At 49.0% G+C, this 16191-nt stretch overlaps 1 protein-coding gene across 2 annotated transcripts in view; it reads left to right on the forward strand.

Annotated features, from left to right (window-relative positions):
* Positions 1 to 12069, forward strand: part of BPIFB4 (BPI fold containing family B member 4) — a 32069-nt gene extending 20000 nt beyond the window's left edge. The window contains exons 13-17 of one of the 2 annotated variants that reach the window (XM_016937706.2): positions 703 to 770; positions 3244 to 3286; positions 5080 to 5143; positions 8038 to 8114; positions 11732 to 12069. In XM_016937706.2, the coding sequence (XP_016793195.1) occupies positions 703 to 770; positions 3244 to 3286; positions 5080 to 5143; positions 8038 to 8114; positions 11732 to 11755 (276 nt within the window). In that variant the 3' untranslated portion in view covers positions 11756 to 12069. The remainder of the gene's footprint in view (positions 1 to 702; positions 771 to 3243; positions 3287 to 5079; positions 5144 to 8037; positions 8115 to 11731) is intronic. The other variant, XM_016937707.2, reaches the window with a different exon arrangement.
* The last annotated feature ends 4122 nt before the right edge of the window (positions 12070 to 16191 follow it).

Below are 16191 nucleotides of genomic sequence, written 5' to 3' on the forward strand. Positions count from 1 at the left end.
AGCTTACACCCCTGGCACGTGCACCCAGAGCCCCCAGTTCTTCATCAGGCCAGTCATCGTGGTCATTGTTATCTACTAACATCACCTGAATTTGTCGGGAGCTTACTGTTTTTCAATAAAGCCAACTTTTAAATTCAATTTATTTTGGGTGGAAGGCAGCGAAGGAAAAAGGGATTTTCCTACAAAAAGGCCTCTACTTGGAGAGAGAGAGAGAGAGGTGAGCCTGGGCCTTTTATATCCTCTCCTGGGGGATGGGACAGTTATGATTGGCAGTGGTGATGCCCAATCTCGTCATCTAAAGTGAGTTTCATAGGCTACGAGCCACTCCCCACCCACTCCGAGGCATTGCAGAGACACCTGGTAAACACCCTCTATAAATCATGGGGATCCTGTGACTGTTGCCTTACTGGGAAGTGTTCACTCAGCCCTTACTGTGACTCACTTGCAAATGATAGTTAATGTTGGCAACTTATTATTCCGAACTCCTTCTCTCCAGAGGTGGTGCAAATCCAGTGCATGGTGAGTGTTAACCAGGAGTCTCATGCTTATAAAAGGAGGTCTGACCCAGGCCTCGGGGAACAACCTGCCATCATGCTCAGGGTTACCGAAGCCCTAGCTAGCACTGGGCACACAATGAGCCCTTGGCAAGCACTGGCCAAGACATGATGGCAGTGACGTCTTTCTCCTTTCCTTTCCCTCCAGGACACAGAACTCTTGGCCTCATTTTCCATAGAAGGAGATAAGCTCATGATTGATGCCAAGCTGGAGAAGTAAGGGGCTATGCTGCCTTGGGGTCCTGATGGTGCTGGTGCTGCTCATGGAGGAGCCACCAGGGAGCGGGTAGAGGTCTCCTGTGTGGCCATCAGGGCTGGGTAAACCCAAGGGGCTGCAAAGGTGACGATGGCTCATGCCTACCATTACCACTGTCACAAGCCAAGCAAGGTGGGTGAAGCCGTGAACTTAGAAAGAAACTACTGCCAAAATCAACAGTCAGTAATAATAATGATGCTGGGGTGTGGGCACAGTAGCCCATGCCTGTAGTCTCAGTGCTTTGGGAGGCCGAGGCTGGAGGACTGATTGAGGCCAGGAGTTTGAGACCAGACTGAGAAACATAGCAAGACACCATCTCTACAAAAATAGAAAAATTAGCTGGGCATAGGTACACACCTGTAGTCCTAGAAAAAATTAGCCGGGCTTGGTATCATGTGTCTGTAATCCCAGCTACTCAGGAGGCTGAGGCAGGAGCCCAGGAGCTTGAGGTTGTGGTGAGCTATGATTGTGCCACTGCACTCCAGCCTGGGCAACACAGCAAGGCCCTGTCTCTAAGTAACAATGATGAGGAGGAGGAGGAGGACGAGGAGGAGGAGGATGCTGGTGATGATGATGTACCAGGCTCTGCTCTATGTACTTGAAGTGTACGTATTATCTTGTTTCTCCCCTCTGATGGTCCCAGTGGAAGTCAGGGCTATTATTCTCCCTTTGTAGGGAGAAAACTAGGGCTGGAAACAGTGGATTTACTTACCCAGGGCCACCCAGCAACTACATAGAGGGGCTGTGAGCCAACCCAGGTTCGTGTGACCTGCTGCATTGGATGGGTACAATCATGCGCTTTGGAGCCAAGCAATATGGGTTCAAATCCTGATGTGACCACTGACTGACTGTGTGATATTGGCCAACCAACTTCACTCTGAGCCTCAGTTTTCTCATCTGAAAATGGGGATAATAGTCACTACCTCGTAAGATTCATAAAAAGAATAATTATTATTCATTGGATGCTTTCTGTGTGCCAGGTATTTGGCTAAGTCCTAGGTGTGTCTTCATTTAATTCTTTTTCTTTTCTTTTGAGCCAGGAGCTCACTCTGTTGCCCAGGCTAGAGTACAGTCGCGGCTCACTGCAGCCTTGACCTCCCCAGCTCAAGCGATCCTCCTACCTCAGCCTCCCAAGTAGCTGAGATTACAGGCATGCACCACCACGCCAGACTAATTTTTATATTTCTAGTAGAGACGGGGTTTCGCCATGTTGGCCAGCCTGGTCTTGAACTCCTGGGCTCAAGTGATCTGCCTGCCTCGGCCTCCCAAAGTTCTGGGATTATGGGCATGAGCCACTGCACCCGCCCTTCCTTTAATTCTTGATATAAGCCTATGGAAATAAGTACTATCATTGTTTCCATTTCAAGATTAAATGAGGTCATATGTAAAATTTTTATCATGTGACTAGATCATTGTAAGCTTTTCTTTTACAACCACTATTTCTTAAGCCCACCAATGGCAGTTACTCGTGATTAATATAGTGCACATCAGAGACATCCAGGAGTTCCCAAGGAGGCAAGATTCAGCCTGCGGCCTGGATAAGGAGTAGGGGCCAGCTGGGCAAGAGCTGGGTATTTCCTGCAGGGAGAGCAGCATGGGCAAGCTTCGCAGAGAGGAAAAGGGCACGGATACTGTGGGGTGCGGTGCCTGAGAGGGAGAGAGGCTGGGTAAGGAAGTCAGGAAGGAAGAAAACATGTCCCAAGCGGAGAGTCTTGTTTCCTTAGAAGGTACCTTTATTTCCCTCCTGCTGGACAACGAGCTGATGCTTCTGAACAGCCCCGAACGATTTCCGCCCCACGGGCAAGCCCGGTCTGGCCTCTCTCGTGTAGGACTGTCAGCTGTATTGAGATTCAGGTGCAGCAAGACGGAGGCCCTTATACAGCAGAGCGAGACCTCAAACCCCGGCCTCAGCCTCCCATCTCAGAACAGCGCAACAGTGAGAGTGCAGGTTCAGGGTGTGAGGCCTGGGCTATCCCTCCCTGGCTCTGTGGCTGCAGTAAATTACCCTGGAGCCTGCTCCACTGGAGGGCTGGAAGGATTACACGAGGTGATGGTGATCACTCATGCACCTATGGCAGGGCTCTGGAGCAGTGCTTTACGGAAATATCCCCTTTAGTCCTAGCAGCCACCCACTTTGCAGATGAAGAAACTGAGGCATAGAAAGGTAAAGTACCTTGACTAAGGTCACAAAGCTAGTAGGTGGCAAAGCTATGATTTGAGCCTTCTCCGTGTGGTGCATGAAGCCCTTAGCATGGTGTCCGACGTGTAGTTAGCGCTCAGCATGTGAGAGCCAGCATTGTTCTTATTAAATCCCTGCAGATGGAGAGTGATCATGAGGATAGTGGAGGGGCTTCTCACAATTTGTTGCAATGCAAGAGCCTTATGATTTTCAGGCAATCCCTGCTTCTCACAGGCTGTTTTCTTCATCTACAGGACCAGCCTCAACCTCAGAACCTCAAACGTGGGCAACTTTGATGTAAGTACCACGCTTAGTTCCCAGGGCAAGATCTTCTGGGAAGGAGCCCAGGACGGGTCTTCCGGGAATGGTGTTCCTGTGAGGCTGGCTGGGCATGGGGAGTTTGTGAATTCCAAAGTGTTCCCGTCAACACCATCAGCCCTCATTTTGCAGATGGACAGATGTAGAAACTGAGGCCCACAAGGCAAGTGAGGGGCAGAGGACAGACTCACAGCTCCTTCTACTCTGCCTCGGGTGCTGTCCCATGTTAACTGGCTGCCCCATGGCGGGCCACTTGGCCCAAATCGCTCCATTTCAGGGTGGGGAGGCACAGTGGCAGCCTTGTCCTACAGGACCACTTTCCTCCTGGAGTTAGGAGCCCACTGACTCCTGTGTGACCTTGAGCGATATCAACCCACTCTGAGCCTCAGTTTCCCCATCTGTAAAATGAATACAATTTGAGTTCATTTCTAACCTCCCTTCTTGCCCCTGGGTTGTGGAATTCTGCTTTTCCAAGGGTCCAGAAATCTGAGATGCTCACATTCTAGCGTTGGGTCCTGTTTTATCTCTTTGTTCACTCTTGGGTGCCCCACCCCCACCCAAGGCTTCAGAAACACTCCTTCCTCCCCACCCCCCACCTCCGCTTTTTATAAATTGACAACTAAGCATCTGCTAGCTTTCTGGGACAAGCTTGGATGAGATTTCCACATGTGCAGAAAAAGTCAAACCCATTCATTGTGTTGCTAATTTTATAGCTTTTCTAACCCAAAAAGCTACAGCCTGTGAAGCTGATCTTGCCAGCTTCATTTTATAAGGATAAACTGCCCAAGGCTTCCCAGCTGGTTGGGGCAGAGTTGGGATTAGAACTGAAATCTCTGGACTCCAAGTGAAGAAAGGGGCTGACAGTGTAAAATTAATGAATTAATGAAGCTATCGAGATGGGCCCTAGGCACTGAATTATGCTTTTTTTAATCTTTTAATGAGGTTTTCTCATTTAATCCTTACCACCGTGTTATGATTTGGGTATTATTATTACACCCATTCTTCCAAATAAGGAAGGTAAGCTCAAGTGACTTGCCCAAGGCAACAGAGCTAGGAAGAGGCACCGCCGGAAAGTGAGTCCATGCCCTCACCCTCTGCAGACTGGAACATCAGGCATGTTACATATAGGGGCTTATGTCTGATTTTTATAACCACCCTATGAGGCAAGGGTTACTCACTCCTGTTTTCAGATGTGGAAACCAAGGCTTAGAGAAGTTAAGGGAGGTAACATATGAAAAGGCTCAAGGCCAGGAGTTTTACATGATCTACCCACCATCTTCACCGCATCCTTGCAAACTCAGCTCACTGACCCATTTTACAGCTGAGGAAGCTGAGGGTTAGAGAGGTGAAGGAGCCTGCCCAGAGGCCCACGGAGGCTGAGCTGGGATGGGAACCTGGGGTGTTGGCTCCAGGGCCATTGGGACTTCTGTGATGCCATGACAGTGCCATCGGGGCCAGGCCACCCTGAAACCTGTGCTCTGTGCCTCCCAGGGGAGGAACTAGGCCTCCCTCAATCCCTGCTTCATAGGGGCCTTGGGCCACCACCCATGCTGGGCCTCAGTCTGCCCATCTGCACAATGTGCAAGTTGACGGGGGGCACCTTAAGGCTGCCGGTGAGAAATTCTGGGGTCTCAGGGGTTCTGACTGCCAGAACCTAGACTCTCCCAGAGCAGGTCTGTGTCTCCACCTTGAGCCAGGGGAGCAGACCCAAGGGGCCCTCTGGAGCTGAGCAAACCCCCTGCCCAGGCTCTGTCCTCCTTCTTCCTCTGCAGATTGGCCTCATGGAGGTGCTGGTGGAGAAGATTTTTGACCTGGCATTCATGCCCGCAATGAACGGTGAGAGCGGGTGCCTGTGCCTCTCTGGGAGCTTGTGGCTTGGGTACTGGGGGATACTGGCTTGTTGGGCATGCTGGATGTGCATCTATCCTACCTCAATAGTATTTCTGAGCACTTCCTTTGAAGCGTGTCGATGAAAGCCTCCAAATCCAAACGTGGCCCCCAAAGTTCCAGCACCTTCCTTATTTGCTTCTTTCTTGTTTGGCTGATTGTTTTATTTTTCTGATTATCTATGAAAATTCCGATTATGTATTAACATTGTATGTGTGCAAATTTTAGAAAATATAAAACAATTTTTAAAAAAACTCACCTCGCAGAGGCAATGAATCTCAACATCTGAGTATATTTCCTTCTAAACTCTTTTTCTCCATTTTTTTCCCATATGATTGAGATCTTTCCTGACTCATATTTAAACATGTATTTATTTTTAATGATACAGGAACTACAGGAATACATTCTTATTGTGAAAAGTTCCATTGGCGCAGATACAGCTAAAGTTGCTCTTATCGACATCCCCAGCCTCCTTCCTAGCCCAGAATCTGCCCCCCTAGGGAACCACATCAAGTTAGGAGGTTTTCTTGCCCAACTTTATAAACAGAGTAGACTGAGCTTGCTTTGCTCTCTGGGGCGTCTCAGGAATGTTACTGGGAAAGCTGCTTGTTGAACTATGGGGGTCATTGGCTACTCACATACTGGGACTGGGAAACTGCCCAAGCCCTGGGGCCACTGGGCCCCAGACTCTCTCCCACTCCTGCTTCCTGGATAAGAAGACAAGGAGGGCTGGCACATCCCAGCCGATGTCATCAGCTACACCAGCGGGGGTTCTTTTGGAGCCATCTTGATGTCAAACAAACCCTTGTTCTGGGCCCTGTGGCCAGAGGAAGCTGAGTCTCACTGGTGGGGAAAGTGGTGGTTTCTCTGTGAGAGGATGGGGTCAGGGGCTGGGCTGGGCTGACCTGGGAGGGAAGAGACGGAGCGTCTTGCCTGGCTTAATCACTAAGAGTGGTGTGAACTTGGGGGCGAGTCTTTTAATCATACTGAAGTGCAATTCACCATTTTCAAAATGAGAGCTTGGACTAGGTCCATAGTCCCCAAAGTGAGCTCCGTAAAGTAGTCCCACAAAATACCCTGCAAAAAGTGTTCCATGGCCGAGCAAGTTTGGGAAGTGCTGAAGATACTCCTGCAGGGTAGATTCACAATGTCCTTAGCTTTTTGGAAAGTCCTGCTGGAATAGAGAAGTCTGTTAAATTTCACTTAATTTACTTCCCCCATCCACTCTTTCCTACCTCACTTCTTTTTCTCTCTTCCTGCTCTCTTTCTAGAACAGTAATTAGCAGGTTTACTTAGGCTCTGACAATCTGAAAACAAACAGCACATCCCATGGCAGAGTCAATGGCTAGGGCTCCACGTGCACTTTCCATTACTTCACTCGGCCAACATTTGCCATCTCCTCTATGACTGGCGAAGGGCTGGGTGATGCTGGGGACACAGCTCTTTTCTTTCTTTCTTTTCTTTTCTTTTCTTTTTTTTTTTTTTTTTTGAGATGGAGTCTCACTCTGTGGCCCAGGCTAGAGTATAGTGGCACGATCTCGGCTCACTACAACCTCTGCCTCCCAGGTTCAAGAGACTCCCCTGCCTCAGCCTCCTGAGTACCTGGGATTACAGCTGTGCACCACCACACCCAGCTAATTTTTGTATTTTTAGTAGAGATGGGTTTTTGCCATGTTGGCCAGGCTAGTCTCAAACTCCTGACCTCAAGTGATCCACCCACCTTGGCCTCCCAAGGGGACACAGTTCTTGCCTTCAGGGAACTCACAATGTGGTGGGCGTGACAGATACAGAAACAGATAATTAATATTTTATGGTTTCTCTAATAGAGCAGTTCGGAGGTGGGATGGGGGTGCTGCAGGAGCCTAGAGTCATTTGGGGTCCAGAAAGCCTCGCAGAGGAGGTAACATCTGAACAGTCTCAGAGAGGGCTCAGAACTCACCAGGGATGCTAGGGTGAGAGAATGTGCACCAGGCAGGAGGAACTGCAAGGACAAAGGCCTAGAGGCATAAAAGAAATTGCCAGGGCCGGGCACAGTAGCTCAAGCCTGTAATCCCAACACTTTGGGAGGCCAAGGCGGGTGGATCACGAGGTCAGGAGTTCAAGACCAGCCTGACCAATATGGTGAAACCCCATCTCTACTAAAAACACAAAAATTAGCTGGGCGTGGTGGCGCACGCCTGTAGTCCCAGTTACTCAGGAGGCTGAGGCAAGAAAATCATTTGAACCCAGGAGGTGGATGTTGCAGTGAGCTGAGATCGTGCCACTGTGCTCCAGCTGGGGCAACAGAGCAAGACTCAGTCAAAAAAAAAATGAATGAAAGAAAGAAAGAAGGAAGGAAGGAAGAAAAGAAAATAAAAGAAGAGAAAAGAGAAAAGGGAAAAGAAAAGAAAAAGAAAAAGAAATTGCCAGGTGTGGGCACCATGGCTCACACCTGTAATCTCAGCCCTTTGGGAGGCCGAGGTGGGGGCAGATCATCTGAGGTCAGGAGTTCAAAATCAGCCTGGCCAACATAGTGAAACCCTGTCTTTACTAAAACAAAAAACAAAACAAACAAAAAACAAAACAAACACACAAACAAAAAAAGCAAAAATTAGGCGTGTTGGCATGTGCTTATAATCCCAGCTACTTGGGAGGCTGAGGCAGGAGAATCACTTGAACCTGGGAGGTGGAGGTTGCAATGAGCTGAGATTGTGCCACTGCACTCCAGCCTGGGCAACAGAGCGAGACTCTGTCTCAAAAAAAGAAAAAAGAAATTGACAATCGTCTTACAAATACTGCCGGCTTCTGGTGAGACCAATACCTCTTGGACCACTGACCATGTCTGACTGTTTTTTATTTTACAGCTGTGCTGGGTTCTGGCGTCCCTCTCCCCAAAATCCTCAACATCGACTTTAGCAATGCAGACATTGACGTGTTGGAGGTAAGAGGAGATCGAGCTCCATTCTGCTTTTCCTCCCTGCCCTTTGCTCATCACCTTTGACCACTGCATTCAGGCCAGGAACTTGGAAGAGGAAGAGAAGAGGAGGGAAGGGGAGGAAACAGGATCCTCTTCCTTCCAAGTATGGGGCTGAGGGAACAAGGAGCAGAGCTGTTAAGGATCCTTGAAGACACTCTCCCATTCACAGTCTCATTTAGCCCTCACCACAGATGTCATTGTTGCCATCTTACAGATGTGAGAACTGAGGCTCACAGCAGTAAGGGGCTTGCCCAAAATGGAATGTGGTATAGTTCATTGGAGCAACTTTTATTGAGCACCTACTGTGTGCCAGGCACTATGCAGGGGCCTGGGGATCCAGCAGTGAACAAGGACAACCTTGGCCCTTGCAAAGCTCTCTTAGCCCAATAGGGAGATGGCCTTTTGGTAAATATTCCCAAAGTAATTGGCTAATTATAATCATGGCAGGTGCTTTGAAGTTCACATGCAGGGGTTCTTGTTTCCACTATAAAAACCACCTGTGCTCAATATCTGAAATTTGGAAAATATGGAAAAGATTAAAAAAACATGTATGCATCCATATATATATGTCTATATATATATATGTCTATATATATATATATAGACATATATACAATCCAGCAATTCCCCCTGAGAACATTTCGCTGCTTTTCATTCCAGTCTTTCTGAAGTTTTATTTTTAAACATGGCTTTGCTCAGGGAATCAGTAGAGCATTGGGGTTAAAGAACGAGGGCTTGGAGCCCAGTGACCCCAGTTCAAATCCTAACTCTGCCAGTTTCCAGCTGGGTAACCTCTCCAAGCCTCCATTTATTTCCTCTATAAAAAGGGGCTAATCATAGTACCTACCCATAGGGCTGCTTTTAGGAGAAAATGGGATTCTGTGTGTAACGTGCCTTGCACAGGCCTGGCACATAATAAGCACTTCTGGAAGTGTCCACCATTATAAATACCATCACCGTAATAAAGGATGCTGCAGTGAACATCTCAATGCATAAACTGTTTCTTGATTCTAGATTTAGTTTCTTGGAACAAATTCCCAGAAATGGAATGAATGGGGCCTTTGCGCCAGATTGACAATTTCCTTGCCGAAGGAAATTGCCCCTCACATTTGCCCCTCACATTCATGACAGGCTCAGACCCAGGGAACAGCCCCCTTCCCACATTAGGGAGTCAGTCAAGGGAGGTGGACAATGACCTTGGATGGGCAGTGTGGGCAGGGGTCAGATGCTGGCTCTGGGACAGTCCCCTGCCTTGGCCCAGTCTCTTGAGATCCTGCAGGACCTCAGCACTGCTTTGAGCCTCAGTTTTCTCATCTGAAAATGGGGAACAATAATGGCCACCTCATACAGTTTGTGGTGAGAAATTAAACGAGATACAGCATTTTATTATAAAATGGTATTATTCACTTCAACAAAGGCGTTAGGAAACACGAACAGGATTGGCACAGGCTTATCTTCATCATCATCATCATCATCATCATCATCTCTACTATTTACTGAGATGTTCAGTGCCCCATACATAGTCTTTCATGGACTTGGCCTTACCACATGACCTTTCATGGACTTGGCCATCAACAGCCCTGGTTGATGTTTGCCCTCACTTAGTAGATGAAGGACTTGAGTATCAGAGAGGGTAGGCCACTTGCTCAAGGTCACCCAGCTGGTGAGAATTAGAGTTTCCACCAAAACAGTGTGAAGCAGCTCAAACCAATGGCTCTCAGTGGGGCTGTACTACACCCTCCCTGGCCCCCAGGGCCTTTTTGAAATTGGTGGAGATGAATTTTTCTTTCCTGAATGTGTGCATATTTTCATATCAAAATACATATTATTTTATTATAAATGACTTACCTTTTCTTTCTCCTTTATATTCTGGTAAGGGAATTATACTGGTTTTTGAAATATAGGTATACACAGGTTATAGAATCTGTGAACCTTATTCCAGAATAATAAGGGAGATAACACAAATGCCTGTAATAAAATGTGTAATGGGTATTGGGTTTGAAAGGTTTAAAGAAAACCTCAGTCCCAGGCTTGACCCTGTAGGCCCCCTGTAAATGGCAGCTGCTATTATTATTATTATATAGGTCTAGCCATTTATTTTAACTTTTTATTTTGAAATAATTTTAGGCACACAGAAAAGTTGCAAACATAGTACAGACAGTTCCAGAATACCCTTCTCCCAGCTCCCCCTAATGTTAGCATCTTACATAAACAGAGTACCATGATCAAAACCCAGAAATTAACATTGGTACAAAACCGTGAAGAATCTGCAGACGTTTTCACCAGTTTCCCCTCTATTGCCTTTGGTCTGGTTCAGGGTCCAGTCAAGGATCCCCTCTTGCATTCAGTTGTCATGTCTCTTTAGAGTCCTCCAAGGTGGGACAATTCCTCACCTTTTCCTTGTGTTTCATAACCTTGACATTTCCGATGAGTCTGGCCTATTTTGTGCGATATGCCCTGGATTTGATGGACACTTTTTTCACAATTGGATTGAAGTTTTGTGTTTTTGGCAAGAACACTACAGAAGTGACACAGTCCCCGGTGCATCCTTTCAGGGGATACCGATGTCCATGTGACTTATTCCTGGAGGTGTTCACTTTGAGTGCTTGCTTAAGTGCTTCTTCACTGTAAAATTACTATTTTTCCCTTAGTAGCTAATCAATCTCTTGTGAGGAGGTACCAGGAGACCATGCAAATATCCTGTTTCTCGTTAGACTTTCTCCCACTAATTTTTGCCATTCAGTGTTCACGGTTTTGTCTGCAACTGTTATGACTGTGGTGTGTGCCTAATGGTGATATTCTGCTTCTCCAATTCCTTTGACATGTGTCAGCTGGAATTCTACCGAGGAAGAGCTGTCCCTTCTCTTCCATTTATTTATTTATCCATTTAATTATTTATTTCTGTCGATAGAGACTCACGAATTTTTTTTTTTTTTGGTCTATGGGTTATCATCTCTTACTTTTATTATTTATTTTGTTGAAGTTTTTTTTTTTTTTTTTGAGAGGGAGTCTTGCTCTTGTCACCCAAGCTGGAGTGCAATGGCGCGATCTCGGCTCACTGTAACCTCCACCTCCCGGGTTTAAGTGATTCTTGTGCCTCAGCCTCCCAAGTAGCTGGAATTACAGGCACGTGCCACCATGCCCGGATAATTTTTGTATTTTTAGTAGAGATGTGGTTTCACCATGTTGCCCAGGCTGGTCTCGAACTCCTGACCTCAGGTGATCCACCTGCCTCAGCCTCCCAAAGTGTTGGGATTACAGGCGTAAGCCACCACGCCTGGCCAAAAAATTTTTTTTAATTATGAAAACTGGATTTTGGAAGACTGTGAAGAGGGACTCAGGCCTACTTCTCTTATTTTGGGGAATAAGGGGATGGGAAGTGTCTTGCCCAAGGTCGTCTGCACAGGGCCAGATAATGACCTGGCCAGGTGCTCCTCGGGCCTGCATGACCCCTTTATCTCCGCTGTTCAGAGTTACTGCTTCCTAGAAACATGACCGGCCAGATCCGTAGGCAGGTGAGTAGCAAGGCTCTAGCCAGAGCCACCCCACCCATCACCGGCTACTCTGTTCTGCCATCCAAGGACCTTTTGGTGCTGAGCGCATGAGTGACAGAGGCAGAGATGCTGCTGCAACTGGAAGAAGCTGGAACCAGTCCCAGAGAGGCTCGGCCTGGAAACAGTCCCCTGCCCAGAGTCCCCTCAGCCTCCATGACAGGTCCCTCCCTGGCCCCCCAACCCTCTTCCTCCCTTGCCCCAACCCTGAGAAAGGATCCAGCCACTACCCTGTTGGCAAACATTCCCTTCCATGGTCAGCCTGCCAGGAGGAGGGGAGTCACCTTGGGGCTGGAGGCCTCTCAGACCCCATCCTGACAGCAGGTTGAGTATTCCCACTTTCAATAAAAGACTCCACTTTCCTGGCACTTGTGACGAGTTTCCATGAAGGACCCTCCCTCAGGGTCTGGATGGTTTGGGTTTTTTTCCCTCTTTGGCTGCGCCCGGGCACTTGGCAGTTGTAGCTACAACTGCGGGAATGATGGTCCCTCTGGGGACAGCGGGGGAAGCAACCTGTCTCTTCATATTAAAACAACCACACAGCATTCTATGGAGAGGGTCCCCTGCCACCAGGACATTTTCGTACTTCACTACTCTCAACTCTGGCATCAGGAGGTCATTAAAGTGCAGGAGTTTTGGAGTAGGGAGGATGAGGTTCAAATCCCAACTCTGTCACTTGGTTGTGTGACTTGATGAGGTCCTTAGCCTTTCTGAATCTCAATTTTCCCATCTGTAAAATGGATAATGGTAATAATTATTATACTCCAAAATGAGTGTGAGGATATTAAATAAGATCAAGTATTTCTGAGGCAGTTAACACTGAGGCTGACATGCAGTAGGTGCTCAATATGTGCTCACTGTGGTTAGTAACAGAGTCCACTAATTCCTAAAGTGTGAGCTTGTGGAACCCCTTGCCTCTAGTCAGAGGTAAACTGAGGACAAGGAGTGGTCCTTGGCATGTCTCTTGGCCGAGACAGTGCCCAGGGGACCCCTCCTAGGGACAGTGCCACATCTCCCTGTAGAGCCATAGGGCACATTCAGAGCAGTTTAGGAGAGTTATTTGATCCCAGCCTTGAAGGCGTGCAGAAATACTGAAGTCCCTTTTACATAATTAAGGATTTTTTTTTCCTCCTAGTGATTTTTAAAAAGACTTTTTTTTATGTCTCTGTTGTTTTCTTTTACTTAAATATCAGGAATCTAAGCTACTGGGTTGTCGGGTTCAATAGTAGATTTCTGGCTTCACCATCCATCCATTCTTGCATTCACTGACTGTCTAGCAATGATTTAGGGACTGGGATTTCTACACTTGACAAGGGATACAGGGCTTCCTCATGAAGGTTAGGTTCTAGTCCATGAGACAGACTTTAAGTAATTACGGCCTAAGTAAACAATAACGAGTAAATCAATAAACAGAGGCCATTTGAGATTGTCATGGGGGCTATAAAGGGAATAAACAGGGACTCCTATTGAGGAGGGAAGGGGAAAGGAGGTGGCACCATTGGGTGGTCAGGAAAGGCGTCTCTGAGGAGGAAACACATCATCAGAGACCCCTCTGGGGGCCTTCACAGCCCACCACCTTTCCCTCCGCAGCTTCCTGGGTCTAGGTGCCTCCTGGTCTCCTTGGTAACAGCCAAACCCTAACCCCTTGGAGGAGGAAGGGGCTCAGAAAGAAGCAGGGTGGGACTTCCTGTCCAGCCTGCCCAGGGAAGGGCTAAAGGGGAGGAAGTCCTTACTTAGAGGGTGGTGCTTGGGGAGGAGGCTGCTCCTTTCCTGTCATGGCTGCCCTCTCTTTCCTTCCACTGTGTTAGAACCACCTGCTATAAATCCTCATGAATTCATCCATTTGTTTCCATCCCTGCACCACCCTGGTTCCACTCCCATCATCTCTCCCTGGGCCACTGCTCCAGCCTCCCCAGTGCTCCCCCACCTTCCACTCCTGCTCTCACTGATGGAGGGCAGGTGAGCCCCAGAATTGGGGCTTATACCAGGCGGGTTCTTGGCTTCTCCCAGGAAAGAATTCAAGGGCGAGCTGGTGGTGTCAGACAGCAACTTTTACTGAAGCAGCAATGCATGGCAGCAGAGGGACTGCTCCTTGTAGAGCAAGGCTACCCCACAGGCAGTGTGTGCAGAGGAGCAGCGGATGGGCTTTTGGCAGCTGTATGTCAACCCACTTTTAATTACATGCTAGTTAAGAGGTGAGTTATTGGAACTTTCTGGGAAAAGAGCTGGAAGTTTCTGGAACCATTTAAGTAACTTCTGAGTTGTTGCCATGGCCCATTGCCATGGCATTTTTAAACTGTCATGGCCCAGTGGGAGTGTCCTTATGCAGTGAGGGCAACTAGAGTCGCCTTCGTGGCCATCTGCTGGTTTTCCCTGGCTTCCTCACTGCACCCTCTTTTGAACAAATCCTGCTCTGATTAGGAGGGTAATGATCAAAGTTATGACCAGTGCTCGGAAAACAAGTCCTGGTGATCTCCTACCTCTGTACCATCTATTCTCCAGTCAGCTGTAACAGGTCTGGATTTTTAAAACTGCAGATCCAATCACTTCCCTCCCCAGGTTTTCCTTCCGTGAGCTTTTCACGGGTGCAGAGCAAAATCCAGACCCTCACCACTGCCCACAAGGTCCTGCAGGGTCTTCTCCCATCCCCATTCCCCAGCCCACCTCTCCCTAGTCCTCTGCTGAAGAAGGGAAAGTGAAGCCCTCCATGGGGCCCTCCCACCCTTTCCTCAGGAGGCTTCACACCAACTTATGTCGGACATCTTAAAACATACCCACATCCTTTAAAAAGTTTGATTTATTCTGCTATTCAGTTTTTGAGAGGATTTTTGAAACTTAAAAAAAAAGCTTTGGCATTATAAATAACTCATTTCAGCCAGGCATGGTGGCTCATGCCTGTAATCCCAGCACTTTGGTAGACCAAGCCAGGCGGATCACCTGAGGTCAGGAGTTCAAGACCAGCCTGCCCAACATGGTGAAACCCCGTCTCTATTAAAAATACAAAAATTAGGGCAACCCACTTGGGACCCCTTCCACACCATGAAAGCTTTTATCTTTTGCTCTTTGCAATAAATCTTGCTACTGTTCGCTCTTTGGGTCCACACTGCCTTTATGAGCTGTAACACTCACCGCCAAGGTCTGCAGCTTCACTTTTGAAGCCAGCGAGACCACGAACCCACTGGGAGGAACGAAGAACTCCAGATGCGCCGCCTTAAGAGCTGTAACACTCACAGTGAAGGTCTGCAGCTTCACTCCTGCAGCCAGCGAGACGAGACCATGAACCCACCAGAAGGAAGAAACTCCGAACACATCCGACCATCAGAAAGAACAAACTCCGGACACGCCGCCTTTAAGAAGTGTAACACTCACTGTGAGGGTCCGCGGCTTCATTCTTGAAGTCAGTGAAACCAAGAACCCACCAATTCCAGACACAAGATCACGACATTGCACTCTAGCCTGGGTGACAGAGTGAGACTCCATCTCAAAAAAAAAAGAACAAGGCTAATCTTTCCTGAACATTAAAACTTTGCACCCGGTGCTCTCCCTCCCCCTCCCCCTCCCCCTCCCCACCCCCTCCCCCTCCCCCTCTCCCCACGGTCTCCCTCTCCCTCTCTTTCCAGGGTCTCCCTCTGATGCCGAGCCGAAGCTGGACTGTACTGCTGCCATCTCGGCTCACTGCAGCCTCCCTGCCTGATTCTCCTTCCTCAGCTCGCCGAGTGCCTGCTATTGCAGGTGCGCGCCGCCACGCCTGACTGGTTTTCGTACTTTTTTGGTGGAGACGGGGTTTCGCTGTGTTGGCTGGGCTGGTCTCCAGCTCCTAACCGCGAGTGATCCGCCAGCCTCGGCCTCCCGAGGTGCCAGGATTGCAGACAGAGTCTGGTTCACTCAGTGCTCAATGGTGCCCAGGCTGGAGTGCAGTGGCGTGATCTCGGCTTGCTACAACCTCCACATCCCAGCCGCCTGCCTTGGCCTCCCAAAGTGCCGAGAGTGCAGCCTCTGCCTGGCCGCCACCCCATCTGGGAAGTGAGGAGCGTCTCTGCCTGGCCGCCATCCCATCTGGGAAGTGAGGAGCACCTCTTCCTGGCCGCCATCCCATCTAGGAAGTGAGGAGCATCTCTGCCCGGCTGCCCATCGTCTGAGATGTGGGGAGCGCCTCTGCCCCGCCGCCCCATCCGGGATGTGAGGAGCACCTCTGCCCAGCCGAGACCCCGTCTGGGAGGTGAGGAGCGTCTCTGCCTGGCCGCCCCGTCTGAGAAGTGAGGAGACCCTCCGCCCGGCAGCCACCCCGTCTGGGAAGTGAGGAGTGTCTCCGCCCGGCAGCCACCCCGTCCGGGAGGGAGGTGGGGGGTCAGCCCCCCGCCCGGCCAGCCGCCCCATCCGGGAGGTGAGGGGCGCCTCTGCCCGGCCGCCCCTACTGGGAGGTGAGGAGCCCCTCTGCCCGGCCACCACCCCGTCTGGGAGGTGTACCCAACAGCTCATTGAGAACGGGC

Source organism: Pan troglodytes, chromosome 21, assembly GCF_028858775.2.
Source record: "Pan troglodytes isolate AG18354 chromosome 21, NHGRI_mPanTro3-v2.0_pri, whole genome shotgun sequence".
Lineage (NCBI taxonomy): Eukaryota > Metazoa > Chordata > Mammalia > Primates > Hominidae > Pan > Pan troglodytes.